The sequence below is a fragment of the Sinocyclocheilus rhinocerous genome, unplaced genomic scaffold (genome assembly GCF_001515625.1).
Source record: "Sinocyclocheilus rhinocerous isolate Xijiao unplaced genomic scaffold, SAMN03320098_v1.1 scaffold504, whole genome shotgun sequence".
NCBI lineage: Eukaryota > Metazoa > Chordata > Actinopteri > Cypriniformes > Cyprinidae > Sinocyclocheilus > Sinocyclocheilus rhinocerous.
In genome coordinates this window covers 1642361-1659792 of record NW_015645076.1, presented here as the reverse complement: position 1 = coordinate 1659792, position 17432 = coordinate 1642361, and the positions used below count along the sequence as shown (strand labels likewise).

At 37.8% G+C, this 17432-nt stretch overlaps 2 protein-coding genes across 16 annotated transcripts in view; both read right to left on the bottom strand.

Annotated features, from left to right (window-relative positions):
- Window positions 1–3905, bottom strand: part of LOC107705585 (WD repeat, SAM and U-box domain-containing protein 1-like) — a 12723-nt gene extending 8818 nt beyond the window's left edge. For 2 of the 3 annotated variants that reach the window (XM_016508929.1, XM_016508928.1), the window contains exons 1-2: window positions 3122–3847; window positions 2009–2196 (exon numbers count right to left, since the gene is read on the bottom strand). In XM_016508929.1, the coding sequence (XP_016364415.1) occupies window positions 2009–2196; window positions 3122–3645 (712 nt within the window). In that variant the 5' untranslated portion in view covers window positions 3646–3847. The other variant, XM_016508930.1, reaches the window with a different exon arrangement.
- A 721-nt stretch (window positions 3906–4626) lies between these two features.
- The window catches only part of LOC107705583 (bromodomain adjacent to zinc finger domain protein 2B-like), a 39405-nt gene continuing 26599 nt past the window's right edge, over window positions 4627–17432 (bottom strand). For 8 of the 13 annotated variants that reach the window (XM_016508923.1, XM_016508914.1, XM_016508916.1 and 5 more), the window contains 15 exons: window positions 17114–17188; window positions 16667–16895; window positions 16502–16564; window positions 15681–15825; window positions 14832–15595; window positions 13707–13869; window positions 12813–12917; window positions 11956–12111; window positions 9614–9774; window positions 9227–9528; window positions 8584–8719; window positions 8327–8473; window positions 7195–7481; window positions 6961–7104; window positions 4627–6056 (listed from right to left, as the gene is read on the bottom strand). In XM_016508923.1, the coding sequence (XP_016364409.1) occupies window positions 5900–6056; window positions 6961–7104; window positions 7195–7481; window positions 8327–8473; window positions 8584–8719; window positions 9227–9528; window positions 9614–9774; window positions 11956–12111; window positions 12813–12917; window positions 13707–13869; window positions 14832–15595; window positions 15681–15825; window positions 16502–16564; window positions 16667–16895; window positions 17114–17188 (3034 nt within the window). In that variant the 3' untranslated portion in view covers window positions 4627–5899. Of the gene's footprint in view, window positions 6057–6960; window positions 7105–7194; window positions 7482–8326; window positions 8474–8583; window positions 8720–9226; window positions 9529–9613; window positions 9775–11955; window positions 12112–12812; window positions 12918–13601; window positions 13870–14831; window positions 15596–15680; window positions 15826–16501; window positions 16565–16666; window positions 16896–17113; window positions 17189–17432 lie in introns of all 13 variants that reach the window. The other 5 variants (XM_016508920.1, XM_016508927.1, XM_016508925.1 and 2 more) reach the window with 3 other exon arrangements.

Below are 17432 nucleotides of genomic sequence, written 5' to 3'. Positions count from 1 at the left end.
TCCGCCGTAAAGCAAGAAGAAGAAGAAGACGCCTCACGCGCAGGCTGAAGAAGAAGAAGACGCGAACGCGCTCAGGACAGTTCAGACATTGCGTGAAAATCAGAGATAAAAAACTATATAAATACTGTTCAGTTTCTTGCACAAAAAGACTGATCGTTTTGTGTCTTTCACATCAATATATCATCACGAGCCGCAGGGTTTAATTTGGTTTTGTTTGAGTATGTTTTATGACTCTCAAAGCCGTGATTCCCATCCACTGACATTATATGACTGACAGACTGTGACAGTTTGAGTTAAAAATCTCAGTTTGTGTTCTACTGAAGAAACAAAGTCACCTACATCTTGGATGCCCTGGGGGTAAGCAGATAAACATCAAATTTTCATTTTTGGGTGAACTATCCCTTTAATAGTTTACTTTTGTTCATTTAACCAGCGGTTCATCCTAAGAAGACATTAGAAGAAATGTTACGAAAGCTATTCTGAAAATATTTTACAGGTTGCCAAAACTACAAGATCATAATATGAAGTAGTCAAGCTACAGTCAAGTTACACTTTTGAAAAAGTATCCATTACCATTCAAAAGTTTGTGGTCGGTCTTGATGTTTTTTTTTTAAAGAAGTCTCTGATGCTTATCAAGGCTGCATCAAAAATACAGTACAAACTGTAATATTGTGAAATATTACAATTTTACTTTTTTTTCTGTTTTCATATATTTTAAAATGTAATTTACTCCTGAGATAAATAGCAAAACTGAATTTTCATTTTCCATATTATCAGTGTTGAAAACAATTGTGGTGCTTAATATTTTTTGTGGAAAAATGTGACACTTTTATTACAGGATAATTTCAGCCAAAAGAACAGCATCTACTTGAAACCGAAATCATTATAAATCTCTTTGCTGCCACTTTTGATCAATTTATTGTGTCCTTGCTGAATAAAAGTATTAATAAAAAAAAGTACTGACACCAAACTTACTTGGTAGTGTAAATATCAACCATTTACATACAATATCATCAAAAATGTTTAAACATTAGATGGTATTTCTTTTTACAATCAGAAGTATCTGACAAACAATGTGAACCTAAATTAGGGTGACAGCATTAAACAGAATATAAATAATGATAAAACATGATGACCAGCAGCATTTAACTGAATATCTTGCTACAATAAAGGCATAAGCACTTAAATGAATTGGTGAATTGTATACTTGATCAGTGAATCTGTTTATTTATTAACTGTGCAAACAAATCAGTTCACTAAAACGAATCTGACTTTATGAATCTACATTTAGGAGAGTGTGTCTGGGCCCGGATGCCTGAAAGCCCTTATGCTAAGAAATCCCTTAGTTATAAGGTTAAGGGAGTCCTTAGTGAAACTTGGATTGCAAGAAAATAACCTAAGGGTCAACTTAAGGAACCTTAAGGCTGACATTAAGTATTCCCCTTAATTATTTAAGTGTTCCCTTAAGTGTTTCTACAAAGTCCTTAGTAACCATTTCACCTTAATAAATTTAAGGGACCGAAAGAGCTCCCTTAAGTCATCTTAAAGTCAGTATCTGCAGGATTTTTAAACTCAAATGTAAGACTTAAGACATATGAGCGCAGTAGGGCAATGACTATGGTAACATACTAAACTGTAAAATGACTGCAAAAAGCATTGGGACGAGACCTGGTTGAGCTGCACTAGAGAAGGCAACGAGTGTTATCACTATGTCGCAGACGAACTTAGAGAGATTACAATCATCCACCCCAAAACAAAATCAAGACTTTGTAAAAGAGCATAATAGGACCCCTTTAAGGACTTTCATGCAACTGGGCCCTGATTATTACTTAAGCTGATACAGCAAGGTAGTGTTTCGAAACTTATCAGAATAATTGAAATCCAGGAATCGTACCCTTCATTATCTGGGGAGCAATAATTTTCACATTTGGTAAATTTTCCGTCATTGGTCAGCAGGAGGTGTCCCTAATTACTTATCACAATATTAATTGAAATCCAGGAATCGTACCCTTCATTATCTGGGGAGCAAACTGACAGCAGGAGACCCCGAGGTCATGGGCGTTCTTCTCCGCATGGAGATGGTTCATATTCAGGTCCCACAGCCGCAAGTCACCATATGTGGAGCCGGTGATGAACAGCTGACCGCAGGGAGTGAAAGAGCAGGCCACTATACTGGTGTCAGTCACTGCGCCCGTCCTAAAAGGCACCATACACAAGTGTCAATCAAACAGATTGATCTGGTGCAGTGCAAAATACATCTATATACTTAAATCTATAAATAAAGCTATACTTTTCTATACACTATCAAACAAAAGGAATTACTTGATTCACTATTAAAAAACATTGTTAAAAATTAAAAAGAAAGAAAGGAATAAATAAAATAAATAAATAAATGACTTGATAAAACAATAATTATTAACACATTAATTAACAATTAATTTTAATTAAATGTGGTCCTATTTTTATATTACTTTCCCCTTATTTATTATTTTCTGTAATTATTTTTGAAGTTATTTATTTATTTATTAAGTTTGTATTTATTATACATTATTGTGTTTATTTGTTTTACATTTATTTATTCCCACATGTATTTATTTCCATATTTAAATACTGCCACATTTATAAATAATATAATAACTGCCAAATATTGATTTGAATGTGCTGACAGCATCAGAAAAACTAAATTTAAACTGAATTGAGCTGGATGATAACACTGATGATGGTGTCTTCTGTAGAACTGCTTTATAGCTGAATCAGATTGGTTTAATAATTGACTAATTTCGCAACAATAACATTATTATTGAACTGAATCAACATTAAACTGACTTGAGCTGAATAATGATACTACTGTCTTTTTAAGAGCTGCTTTAGAGCAGAATGAGAATTTGTCTCATATATGATATATGAAGAAGTCTGCATCGATTCTGTTATTTTCCCGTCTATTGTTATGAAGCTGCTTTGAAACAATGTGTATTGTATAAAATGCTATATAAATGTTTACCTGACTTCACATTTATTTATTTCAATATTTTTATTTATTGATAGATAGATAGATAGATAGATGCATTACTGGTCATTAAATAGGCCTATCTAGACCAGTAGTAATGAAAAGCTGATGTACCTGCGCAGTGTCCTGGAGGTAAAGTCCCACAGTGCGATGGTCCCATCGGACCCTCCAGATACCAGGTAAGATGAGTCAGGAGAGAAGGCGCACACCCTCACCGGACTCCGGCCCGGATGCTCCAGGACGGCCTCGATCTCTCCGGAGTCCATCGACCACACCACGGTGGTGGCATCGGTGGAGCAGGAGGCCAGGTACTGACCGCAGGCGCTGAAGCAGCAGTAGTGGACCCCGTAGCCGTGTCCGGACAGCGGGGAGAAGGGCAGCTCGCTGAAGTCTCGTGTGGAGTAAACGCAGATGCTCTTATCAGCGGAGCAGGTGGCCAGCAGAGAGCCGGAGAACGCGCAGCAGTTCACATCATCTCGATGACTTTGTAAGGTGCAGATCAGAGACACCATGTTTGTGTTTATGTCTTGTTGTCTGACTGGTCCCTTTAAAAACACAGGAAGAGGAAGTGTCTGACGTAACGGACAAAACCATTCACGTTTCGTCTTTCTAACACTAAAAGCTGGAGTTTGACACATTATTCGACACAGTCAAACCACTTGACATTACAAACGTGCTTCGCGAGTTGTTTAAACTGACGAAAAACATGATGTAATACCTCTGGTCACCCTTAGACAGCATTATGAAACTATCCAGTATCATGTTTAATAACCCAGTATTACATTTCAATATATTTTATGTATTTTTATTGTTTGTCAAATGTAATCTGTGTTCGAAGACATGACGTACCTTCCGCGAGCACTTCCTGGTCCTGTCACGTGACTTTCAGGGACCCCACGTGGTTTTTGTTTACAGTGCTGCTTTTTTTGTTGTTTTTGTTTTTTTGTTTACAGTGCTGCTTTTAGGAGACTGCTGTAAATGTGTGCATTTGCTCATTTCGTGTGCAGCCATATTCAATTTTATGCACTTATTTGTGCAATTAACATTTTCATTAAATGTTAATAACTGTAACAAAATAACATTTTATTACTATGATTTTTTTCTCTCGCTGTTGGAGACGAATAGACAAATATTTATGAGGATTGGGGAAAAATACTGAAAAGAGGTCCCAGCAAATACCAGGGTCAAGTGATCTGGTATAAAACTCACCATTTGGCAGCAGTGCAAAGAAGCTTGCTCACCTTTGAGTAAATCTAATATCTTTTACAAGTTATTTTCATGGCAAGAGACAAACTGTAAAATTTGTCAAGTGTCCTAATGTGTTGGAAAATAGCAATTTTAGCATGTTGTTGTTGTTGTTATTATTATTGCTGCCCATTTAAGGGTTAAACACTCAATAAAAGGACTTTCATTAATATTTAAAAATGTTTAAATAAATTAATAGAATTTTTTGTTGCTGCCCATTTAAGGGTTAAACACTTGAACAAAACATGGTGATTTCATAAAAATGTTAATAAAAAAAAAAATGCATTTTTCTATAATAACATGACCCGTAAAATGAAAGAAAATTAGACCACTGCCCATGGGAAAAGGAATAAAATAACACATTAGACACTGTCTGGATTTAAAAACATCCTTTTAATAAGTCCGTGCCAAACATCCACACACTCGCACAAACACACGCTCGCACTCTCACATACACACACACACACTAGTGAAAAATAATGCTTCTACAAAAAGAACGCTACCATTTGTTTCCCACAATATCTTTAAATAAAATAACTTCAAGTACTCTGACGCAGGTACAAAAAAACTCTGTTCTATCTGCCTCCAGTGGGCCACGATGCACGCGGGAGACTCAGACACATGTGGTTACAGAACGCCTGCTGTCCATCTCTGTGCGCCTCTGGGGCCAGCGATACTGAAGAATACTCTTAACAGTTTTCATATGGGTTCAGATAAGAGTTTCGTACAGTATGCCTTTGAGTGGAGGCCTTGATGTGTTTTGTATTAGAAAACAATAACATTACAAAAAAGGGGGAAAAACTAAACAAAACGAGAAGGAACAAATTAATTTTCCCTATACCCTGTTCTGAAGGGCAGGCACTACTAAGATTAAGGAGACCACAGTGTTTTGTAGAGGATATGTATATACTGTACAAACAATAAATGCATATTATTAATCACTTTAAGACTAAAATTAATTGCTACAAACGTTCTAAGGCATAAACCATATCCAATGTCTGAAACAATATGTACACATCATTCCAAACAAGACTCAATATATTGACATTAATAGACAGTATGTACACATGGGTGCCTCCTGCTTGTCTGTGTGTGTGTGTGTGTGTGTGTGTGTGTACAGTGATGCCATTAGTTCACGTTCAGAGGGTTGAATACTCTGATGCCACATGGCACAGAACAGTGTAAACAGTTTTTTTTCTTGGCTTCGTTTCATATTTGGAGAGGAAAAACACAAACAAATAAACATTCCATTAGATCTAAAGCAGTTTTGCTGTTTCTTCCTTTTCATAGAAAATGAAGAGTGGACCTTTCTTTTATTTAGTCATAAATAATCATTTAAAAAATTAAATACATTCACTATAATATTAACGATAAAGTAAAAATACAAAACCAAAATAAAAAGATATTTACAAGTAGTGGAAAGGGACTTTTCTCCTTAGTACAGCTCTGATGGTTGAAATTTCAGTGCGACTTCTCTTTTCTAGAAGGAAATGGTATTGCACAAAAACACCCGCTGTCTTGTGTCTCTTTAGGTGTTGATGTGGGATTGGTCGGTCCTGAAGGCTCTGTGTCGCAGAAAGAGCTGTGACTTGTTTTGAGCCCCGGTTGCAGGTTTGAAATGACAGCCCGTGGTGGTCCGAGACCACCTCAGTTAGTTTGCTTCAGCAGCTCAGTCCACCGCTTCTCAAAGAACTTCCTCATGTTGTGCCCGGCCCGGCCGATGTCAGAGTTGTCCTCGTTGAACTTCTCGCAGTTGTCGAACACCAGGTTGACATCGATGATGAACGTTTCTAAATTCTGATACCTAAAGAACAGAGAAAAATATTCAAGGACTGCATCTGCATCTCATTATTAATGAATCATGAAACACTAAAACATTTGTTTTTTAGCGTTAGGATATGTGTGTTTTACATATAAAGGAAGACAGTGCTATCTATATTTTACTGTTTTTAATGTTGAGAGGCAAATAGTTTTTTTTTTAGTCATTAAATTATTTTTTTTTGTATTAAAGTATTTTATTTGAGGATACATGTAACATAACCTATATTTGTTGTCATTTTATTGATATGCATATTATTCTCATTTGTAACGTGTATTTTTTAAAAATAGGATTTATTTACTTATTTTGTTTTATTAATATTTTATGTATATTTTAAGTCATTTATTTTAGTGGAAATTATTTAAAATGGTACATGATAAAAAAAACAGTGCTATCATTTCATTAGTTTTAATGTTAAAAGGGAAAATGTTTTATTTAGGCATTTACGTTTTTATAAATTGATATTGTTTTTAAAGATACATGGAGCATAATCTATATTTGCTGTTTTGTTTTTTTTCTTGTTATGGATATGTTCATTTGTAAAGTCTATATTTTTGTGCATTCATTTATTGGTGCATGTATTTATATATTCATGTTTTTTTTTCTTATTAATATTTATTTTAGTTATTTATTTTATTCCAGAGCATTAACAAAAAAAACTTAATATAAAATAAAATAATTTTCTAATAAAATGCTTTTAACTACATATATTTAATTTTATATGATTTATGTATGTATTTATTAAAATACTTGTAAGAATTATTAAATAATTATAAAAAAAATTATTTTGGTTAATTTTTCATCTTCCAGTATTTCATGCCCCCTTCCCCCGCCAGTATGCAGCTTTTACTTTTTCCGCATTTTTCAAATCCACGTGAGAGACACTTACTGGCTACTGACGAGTTTTTCACGGATAGTGGAGAAGGCCATAGGTTTTTTAATGACTTTGCGGTACCCTGGGACAGATTTGAGGTTAACCGGTGTGAGGAAGGGCCAGGCGTCCTGATGACGTTCCAGTTCAGCCAACAGAATCCTGAGAAATTCAAATGTACATGAGAGCTGCATTTAAAAAACATTCCATGTCCAGGAATACACAGAGAAAATAACAGAATGCAGGCGGCACCTGCAGAGGCCCAGGTCCCGGTTGTTGTCTCTGGCTGTTTTGGCTCTTTTTACACAGGCAGGGCTGTCTGGTTTGGGTGCTGGGGGGGTGGAGAGGTTCTTCTTGGACTGGGTGGCGGTGGCAGCTGCTTTCTTTGGGGTGCTGTTGTTGCTGCTGGTGGCTTCTTCTTCTTCACACATCTCAGTCTGCTTCTTGCTTTTCTTGGCTGCTTCTGTCGCCTTTTTTCCTCCACTGGCTGGTGGTGTACGATTCGGAGTCTTCCTAGATTTAGGTGGCTGACCACTTGCCTGAAAGTGTGTACAGGACTAGTTCAGATTTACAGGTTCATTATGCTACACGTAACACATTTACAACACATTAACACACATGAAAAAACACTTAATAACACTCCAAATAATTCAGTGAACACAGTACACATCACTGCTCACAGTGCTAGACTAAATAATTAGAACTCATTAGCACTTGCAGTCACTTTCAGTCATTTCCACAGATGAAATGAGAAGACTAAGAAAAAACACATTTTATCATTATTTATACTACTACTACTACTATTATTCTTATTAATGTTGTTTACTATTATTATTATTATTATCAATGCAAAAGAGGGTATGCAATGCATATCTTTTTAATAGACTAGAGTTTTAATAGAGTTTGGGGCCAAAAAATAAATAAATTTCAAATAAATGCTATTCTTTTGAACTTTCTGTTCATCAAAGAACACTGGGAAAAAAATGTATCACGGTTTCCACAAAAACACTATACTTTTTTAATAAGCAGCTCAACTGTTTTCAACATTGATAATAATATGAAATACTTCTCGAGCACCAAATCAGCATATTAGAATGATTTCTGAAGGATTATTTGACACTGAAGACTGGAGTAATGGCTGCTGAAAAGTCAGCTTTGCATCACAGGAATAAATAAAATTTTAAAATATATTAAAATATTATTGATTTTACTATATTTTTTATCAAATAAATAATAAAAATAAAAAACTTTCAAAAACATTTTTAAAAATATATAGACAGAAATCTTAGACATAAGCGCATCCTCTCAGATACATAGCTCTGAAAACATGCGCCTCAGCAAATGAGCACTTGTACTCGTAATGATGTGAACTGGAGGCGGTTACCTTGGAGATGCAAGCAGGGCAGTACCAGTCTCCCTCTGGGATGTTGGTTATCTTGGGTTTGTGGCAATAGGTGTGACACCCTTTATCACAGCCGTCACACAGCAAAAGCAGGTCTTCATTATCGCCCTTTCGGCACATCTGACAGTACTGAAAACACAAACAGGCATATAAGTATGGAAACTATAACACTGTATACTGTAGATATATAACAAATACACTTCTAGACACTTCTGTGGTTTGTGTATGACATAACCTACCACTTTCATGATGGACCTTTCCCAGGCGATGGATTTCTGGAGCTGCTGCAGACACATGGCCAGCTGAGAGGAGCTGCGTACCTCACTCAGAGCTTTCCGCCACAGCTTCATCCCTGGAGCAATCTCTTCCTCTCCCCTGCAACACACAAAAGCACAACGCACAGATCAGAGAGGGGGTTTATTTCAAACCTGTAATTTGTCCTTAATGTTTCTGTTAGATTGAGTAGCTGAGACCCTGAGCTTTAAAAAGCACACACATAAACACACACACACAGATGTACAGCCTATATAGTGTGATACAATTCTGTGGCATGACTTAAAAGCCATACATGAAGACAGAGAGCTGTGGTGAACCATGCACTTAGAAGTATCAGAAAACAAATCAGCTTTTGATGTTTTCATACTCCATCTGTGCAATGCTGATTAAAACCATGCAGCCAAAAACAGGAAGGGTGCAGGCAAGGGAGCGAGAGGAAGAAGAAAAAAAAACAAAACATACACAGCACGACAACCAAAAACCCGAAACCGGAGCCAGGGTGAGAACGGATGAACGGACGAGCAGAGAAGCCCCAGCCAGCAGAGAGAGGGGTAGGGGGAGGATGAGGAGGAGTAGAGACGAAGGCTGGCATTCTGGATGACCTACCCTTCCCCTCCAGCGCTAGTGGATGGAGCAGGTGCGGGGACAGTGACTGTACCCACATTATCCAGTTTGATCTGGATGGTGGTCCCTAAGGGGCTCCGCAGGTACCTTCTCTCGATGTGACGCTCCAGCTCTGCCAATCGTGACACAGCGATGTCCAATGGGTTGCCGGGGCGACGGATCAGACCCTTTTCTGAGCTTCGCTCCTCCTGAGACTCCGCCCCAGGGCGGGGCTTCGGGAGGAGCTTGTGCTCATAATAAACCAGGTCATCTCTTTCAGACTGTGGCTCCGGATACGTCCAGCCCTGAAAAGCAAGGGATTGTGGGAAATGGTTAATAGAAGAAATGACAGTGATTTTATGCATTTCTGGAAGCTGTACAAACACTCACCTTGACCTGCAGGCTGGCGGATGTGACTTTGCGCTCCAGCTCCTCCACTTGTTGCAGCAGAGCGATGTCAGTCTCCATGGCCTGCTCCTCCACACACCAATCCTGTAGCGTCTCCACGGAAACCTGGCCCTCTTCCAGCTCCGAGACCTCCATAACTGCCACTGCAAACAAAAAATAAGACAGCCATAAGGCCCCCAGGAGATATCACACCCGTAAAGCACAGCACAGCACAATTCAGCTCATTCTGACAACTGCACGCTCGGCTGAGTCAGTTACACAGTGTTTTAGAGTACTTTCATGTATATTATTTACGACTGCAAACAAGTCAAATAATAAATTCCAGTTATTCTGATTTATTTTACTGCGTTCTATATCAGTTAACCTCAAATTTGAATTTGCTGAAATGTGCTTACATTTCTTTTCTTAAAAATTATACCGGGAAACACTTTATTTTACAGTATCCTTGTTACATGTACTTATGTCAGTTATAACAGTAATTTATGAATGATTACATGCAACTAACCCTAAACAAGTACATGTTGTTAATTAATATTACTCAGTACTCAAATGTATAATTATACTGTAACGAGGACACAAAGGGATAGTAGGAAAATTAAAACTGTCATCATTTACCAAAATTATTAGCCAAACAGTTGACGGTAGCCATTGACTTCCATAGTATTTTTTTCCCCCATTCTATGGAAGTTAATGGCTACCATCAACTGTTTGGTTACCAACATTCTTCAAAATATCTTCTATTGTGTTTTACAGAAGAAACAAACTCAAACAGGTCTGGAACAAGTAAAGTGAGAGCAAATTATGACTGCTTTCATTTTTGGGTGAACTATCCCTTTAAAATAAAGTGTAACCATATACTTCCATTTTAATACATTCAGTTCCTCTTTTATGGAAGAAATAAAAAAATGTGATCAGCTAGAGACAAAAAAGCAGGAAAATCTGACCACGCCCCAAGCAACGCCCCCCACACTTATTATTTAAAAAATATATATTTTATCACATTAAAAGATATATCTTATATTGTAATACATACTATTGTTCTGTAAAAATAAAAAGCAGATAAAAAGCAGCATTTAATAATCATTATAATAATAATAATATAATTGATCAATAAACTCATAAAAACAGCAATATTGTGAAATATTATTACAAATAAAAAAACAAACAGTTTTCTATTTATATTTTACAATGTAATTTATTCCTGTGATGCAAAGCAGAATTTTCTGCATCATTACACCAGTATTCAGTGTCACATGATCTTTCAGAAATCATTACAATTTGATTTGATGCTCAAGAAACATTTCTGATTATCAATGTTGAAACAGTTGTGCTGCTTCATATTTTGTGGAAATGGTGATACATTTTATTTTTCAGGATTTTTTGATCAATAGAAAGTTCAATGAATAGCATTTATTTGCAATTATCAAATATGTTTATTAAATTGAATAAAGCATTTATTAAATAGAAATATTTTGTAACATTTTAAATGTCTTCACTCACTTTTCATCACTTTAATGTATGATGAATAAAAAAATGAATAAAATTTCTCTTTTTAAAAAAAAAAATCTTACCACAAATGTTTGTGTGGTATCATTGTTTCCATAAAAATGTTAAGCAGCAAAAACTGTTTTAACACTGATAATAATAACTAGTAAATGTTTTTTTGAGCAGCAAATCAGCATATTAGAATGATTTCTGAAGGATCATGTGACACTGACTCTTCGTAAACAACAACAGATTTATAAACGAAGCTAATGATGAATGTTGTGTTCCCAAATGCAAATGAAAGCGACTCTAACGCAGTAGTGAATCGAAACTGAAAACACAGTACTGTTACAGCAGACATGTAGCGTGTCAGACTATAGCCTAAATCTATATAATTCCATCACAATCGTTGCAAATTTTATAATAGAACGAAGCAATCTCAAATTCTCACCACCACTGATAAAAACGTTACCGGGCGAGTAATCCCTGTGATTTTTTCCCCCGGAAGAATTCCATCCCTGAATTTAGTTTTGTTATGAGTCTTCCATGGATTTCATTTAAAAAGAAATATGCAGTATGAAGGTCTTTTTCCATAATTTTCTGACACGTGGGCTGTTGTATGTTTGTATGTGTACTGAAATCAATACACTGAACAGAATGAAACTACTGGAAGGTCAAATTATGTAAATGTGTTAATATGTTAAAATGTGTTAACAATGGTAACTAAGCTATCTCTGGCGGTCTTGGTCTTTTGGTCTGCTTGAACTTTTTCCATGGCTACATCTGTAAGCTAAAACACACACAGACACATTGTGTTATTTCTTAGAGACTCAACTCACCCTCTCTGTTCTTGTTACAGGTCTGTGCAATGAGATCCATGGATTTCTGCAGCTGCTTCTGCAGGGCTCTCTCTCGGATGCCTCTGCTGTGGAGAGCATTCACTAGCGCTTTCAGCTTCTCCATGTCTGTCACCTTCCACCAGCCCAGCAGCATGTCTGCCAATCAGCCAAAACCATTACCGTCAACAACCCCAAACAAAACTGGACTAATGACACATTGTTGTTGAGAATTATGGGTGAATCTTACAGACTAAAAGTGCATCATTATTATTTAACAACTAGTAGAAGTAGTTAAATAATAATAGTAGATGGAAGTAGCAATTGACCCTTCGCAAAGAGCTTGATTGACAGGCGATCTGACCAATCATAATGCTGAATCCGCCATTTTGTCCGACAAACAAATCAGACAGGAGAGTAGGTTAACTTCGGTGGACTTAAACATGAAAAAATTGTGTGTATTGACGTCTTTCCACAGTTGAAAATAAAATATGTTCTGATGTTCATTCATGTTTATTTCGTGCTTTAAGTAAATATGAAAAGACGAGCGGTTCACGTGCCGCTTGAACTGAGGCAATACAGCGATCTGTCATGACATATTAAAGATATGCACAAAACGGTATATATTGTTTGAATTTCTTAAAATACCAGAAGTAACCTGCTCTGTCTTGTCTGTCGGCGTGTTGTCAGTTTCCTCTTTGCTCCGCAATGTATTTTTTACTGCGTGAGAACATGATGTGTAGTGTGAGAGCGGCATGGCTTGTCAGACATAGCAACAGTAACTAAAGAGGGCGGGTTTATGCGAAGGGTCAATTGTATGTGTGATTTCTGAGTGAATTACTTGACTGTACAGCACTCACTCTCTGGTATGGGCAGGGGTTTGGGGTGGTCATGATTCCTAGGAAGGTCCAGTGCCATTGGAGAAGGAACAGATGTAAGCTTCTCCACAGTGGGAACAGGAGAACCACTTTTGCTGGTTGAGACGTGAATAAGACAATATTATGATTAAGGTGTTTACATGAGTTGCTTTTAGAATATTACTTTCATTTTCCCGTTTTACATGTTAAAGTACATAGATCGATTAATGGCACATCATTACGTTCCCACGCAACGCAATCCAACGTTCCCCCTTCGCAAAGAGCTTGACTGACAGGCGATCTGACCAATCATAATGCATTTTGTCCGACAAACAAATCAGACAGGAGAGTAGGTTAACTTCGGTGGACTTAAACATGAAAAAATTGTGTGTATTGACGTCTTTCCACAGTTGAAAATAAAATATGTTCTGATGTTCATTCATGTTTATTTCGTGCTTTAAGTAAATATGAAAAGACGAGCGGTTCACGTGCCGCTTGAACTGAGGCAATACAGCGATCTGTCATGACATATTAAAGATATGCACAAAACGGTATATATTGTTTGAATTTCTTAAAATACCAGAAGTAACCTGCTCTGTCTTGTCTGTCGGCGTGTTGTCAGTTTCCTCTTTGCTCCGCAATGTATTTTTTACTGCGTGAGAACATGATGTGTAGTGTGAGAGCGGCATGGCTTGTCAGACATAGCAACAGTAACTAAAGAGGGCGGGTTTATGCGAAGGGTCAATTGTATGTGTGATTTCTGAGTGAATTACTTGACTGTACAGCACTCACTCTCTGGTATGGGCAGGGGTTTGGGGTGGTCATGATTCCTAGGAAGGTCCAGTGCCATTGGAGAAGGAACAGATGTAAGCTTCTCCACAGTGGGAACAGGAGAACCACTTTTGCTGGTTGAGACGCTGGGTGCTAGCAGGGGGCTGGCGCTGCCCTCCACTGAGGGGTACATGTGCAGGGGGCTGCTACACTGGGGGAGATTGGGGCTGATGACCCCACCGGACCAGTTGCCCAAAGGCAAACCAATCAGAGCTCCACCTGCCTTCACCTGGGAGGAGATACATGATGAGTAACCATATCATTTAGATCAGTGCATCTCAACCAAGGGGCTGGGTTCCACTAGGGGGCCTCTTCAAATCTCCAAGGGGGTGTCAAGATTATTTAAAATAGGAGAAAACAAACATAAAAATCAAGATATTTCTTATTTTAATTCACCAACTCAACAACTGTTTGGAAAAATCTATGAGGAAGCCTAATTTTAAATGTGTGATTTCTAGACCTGGAAACAAAATCGTAAAACGCTGTGAGAATTTTTATAATAAATGCAAATTTTTCTACTTATTCCAAGCGAAAACATTTTATCAGGTAGAAATTACACAAAAAATTTTTTTTTTTAATTCTCATACTTAATCTTTATCCAGTAAATCATGAATAGCTGGTACAGTCAAGGGGTCTTTGAATATTGTTGTGGACAATGGAGGGCCTTCAAAAAGGTAAGAGCCTCTGATTTAGAGTTGAGCCATGAGCCACACAATTTAGAAGAAATATTAGACACTTTGTCTAATATTTTTTTTTTTTGTCTGTATGTCATAGAAAGTCACATAAATGAAAGAAGAAGGTGCAATCAGTTAACTGTATGATATTATAACATAAATTTGATCGTTATTTTAAATTAATTGTATTTTATTTTCAGAATTTTTGGTTTCTGATTTTCAATTCGTTGCAACATTAAACAATCACAACCAATCAGAACATGTTCGAACATTCACATCATCATAACACTTGGGCATATTTCATAAAGCCATGTGAAGCAAGACTTTTGAACCACTGAGATATCACTGTGGGTTGAGCTACCCAAAATAACGTGAAAGAAATTGAATCCAAACAACTAACAAATTGTCTTGGTTAGGACAAAAGCTCTGATTAACATGGAAGAGATTTATTGTTTGTCTCTTTATCATGCTGGACACTGTAAATATGAAATATATCTCAAGTAGGATGGGTAATTACCTGCAAACTGAGGTTGCTGATTCCACCCGGTGAGGGGTTCAGAGGGCTTGCAGACACAGAAAGAGGAAGCAGATGATGGTGCGGAGAGGAGGTAGATGGTGGAGGTGGAGTTTTGGGCCGTGTGCTGGCGGTGTTGCTGCAGGGCGAGGACTGCGGGTGTGCAGACGGCTGGATGAGGGAGGTGTCGTCGCAGGGCGAGCGAGGCAGCAGGCTGAACCAGTGCCCGCTGCGCTCACTGAGGACCTTGAGCAGCTGGTCGTTGGCCAGGAGCTGAGTCTGCACCAGCTGCTGCACATGCAGGATGTGCGCAGGGATGCACAGCTGCAGAGGAGGAGGAACTGTGTGCTCTGCGCTTGGGCTGCTGGCCTCTGTCAGCTTAGAGGTAGTTGGAGAGTGAGCTGGAGATGATGCTGATATAGTTTCCATTGTGGGGCAGCCGTTGTGGGTGTGACAGAGCCCCTTGGCCTCGACAGGTGTGTGAGGCAATTCCTGACACTGGGGGCTTTGTGAGGGGCGGAGCTCTGGTGGTTGAAGGGGCGTGGTCACAAGCTCTGTTTCCTGCTGTTCTTTTAGTGGGGAGGAGCGCATCTCTTTATTTGCCTCCTGATCAGGATCGATGGGCTTCTCCTCCTCCTGTTTCACCTCCTCCTTCACAGCCCCCTGTATCTCCTCATGCTGGTGATGCTGCAGAACTTCCTCCTTGGGCTCCTCTTTGACTGGAATGTTTCTCAACCTCTCACGCTCTTTCTCCAGCTCCTTGACTCCTACATGAGAGACAGAAGGAAAACATAATTAGTGGCTGTACACAAATGCATTTATGGATAAATGGAGGGATGGGTAGATACTCACCTTCTCCACTTTCTAACCCCTCTATGTAAACCCCTCCACACTGTGGGAGGACCCAGTATCTGCGGCGGTACCGGTCCTGCCCGTATGACATGGACCGCAGGGCATGAGACGACTCAAACAGTTTCCGACGGATCAGGTTTTGCTGCTGTACTCACACAGAAATACACATTAGTGGGTCTTTGTGTGGGACTGTATATGTAATTATGATAGGGCTGCACAATTGATATAAAACCGTAATTGCAATATGGCTTAGTGCGATTATAAATTCATAAAGGCTGCAATTTATTTAAATAAATAAAGTGCAGCTCTGTGTTCATTTACACACGAGCAGCTCATGTCCTGGTGTTTTCAATGTCTCAGAACGGCTTATTTCCATATCTGCTTTCAGTTTGGTCATTTAAAACGTGCATTTGGGACGCAACATGCGCCAACCACCTTATAAATCATCTATTATCAACAAAAGAGAAGCTTTGAGGGCTCCCTGCATTTTTCTGCCAAAATTGATGGTTTAACCTTTGAAAATTAAAACATAAATATTAGTTTTACAGTTGTACTTTTATTATTATTATTATTTAATAGTATTACTAATTATATACTATATTATTATAATTATAATCAATATTTATATTTTATAGTTATATTGATATAGAAGTCAATTTTGATACAAAATTTTGGGCTAAATTGCATAGCCGTACAAGCACAGTAAACCTGGACCTTTCTGAAAAACAAAAATTAATTGCATCCACACATTTTATCAGAAAAATTGCAATTCGATTTCCCCCCCAAATCGTACAGCCTTAAATTAGGAGATTTGAATATACCTTTGATAATTTCTCAATCTGTTTCTCCAGCTCTTCAACACTTGTGGCTGGGTCTCCCTCATCCTGACACAAACACATATACAGGCTCAATCAATATAAAAAGTCTGCTAAAGACAGGTAAAGTCATTTCTGTATGAAACTGCACGCAAAATGAACGCCTTTTACCTCATCGCACGTCTCCACCTTTTTTCCCTTTTTAGCCTCTTCCTCCTCCTCATCTTCATCTTCATCCCCTGCGTCCTCACTGTCATCATCTTCATCTTCGTCATCATCACTATCCCCAGCCTTCCTCTTGCGCTTGTGACCAATGGCGGAGCCGCCCGCAGCCTGAGGCTCCTCCCCTCCAGTGATTGCTTCACGTTTCCCTGTCCGTTTAGCATAGATTGTTTTCATTCTGCATGAACATAAATACTGATTAGATAGAGACAAAACTAAGATATTATGTACATTTAATGCACAGAGAAACATTGATTGTGTTTATTGCCTAGTAAGATGCCTCGATTCAAATGTTTGAACACATCTATTATAGCTAAAAATGCTGTCTAAGTAGAGAAGTTCTGAAATACAGCCATTATGTTCATATAAATCAGCAGTAAATATGATGATACTCACTTCTTCAATTTGCCCTCCACGATACACTCGTCCTTCCGTAGCACGTTCATGTGCTCCAGGCTTTTGTCGATCTCACTGCAAAAACACAAACAGTTCCGTACTGCCGTAGATACCAGAGTTTTAATATTATTAATGTATTATAGTTACTATTATTATAGTTTTTATTAATAATTTAAATTAGCCTTTGATTTTTCATTTTTATACTAAAAAACTCTATATTAAAAATATATCACTATCAAGGTTTTCTTTTTCTTTATTTCAGTTTTAGTTAGTTCAGTCTTTAGTTGAGTGTTTTTTATTCCCAGTTACTAATTATATA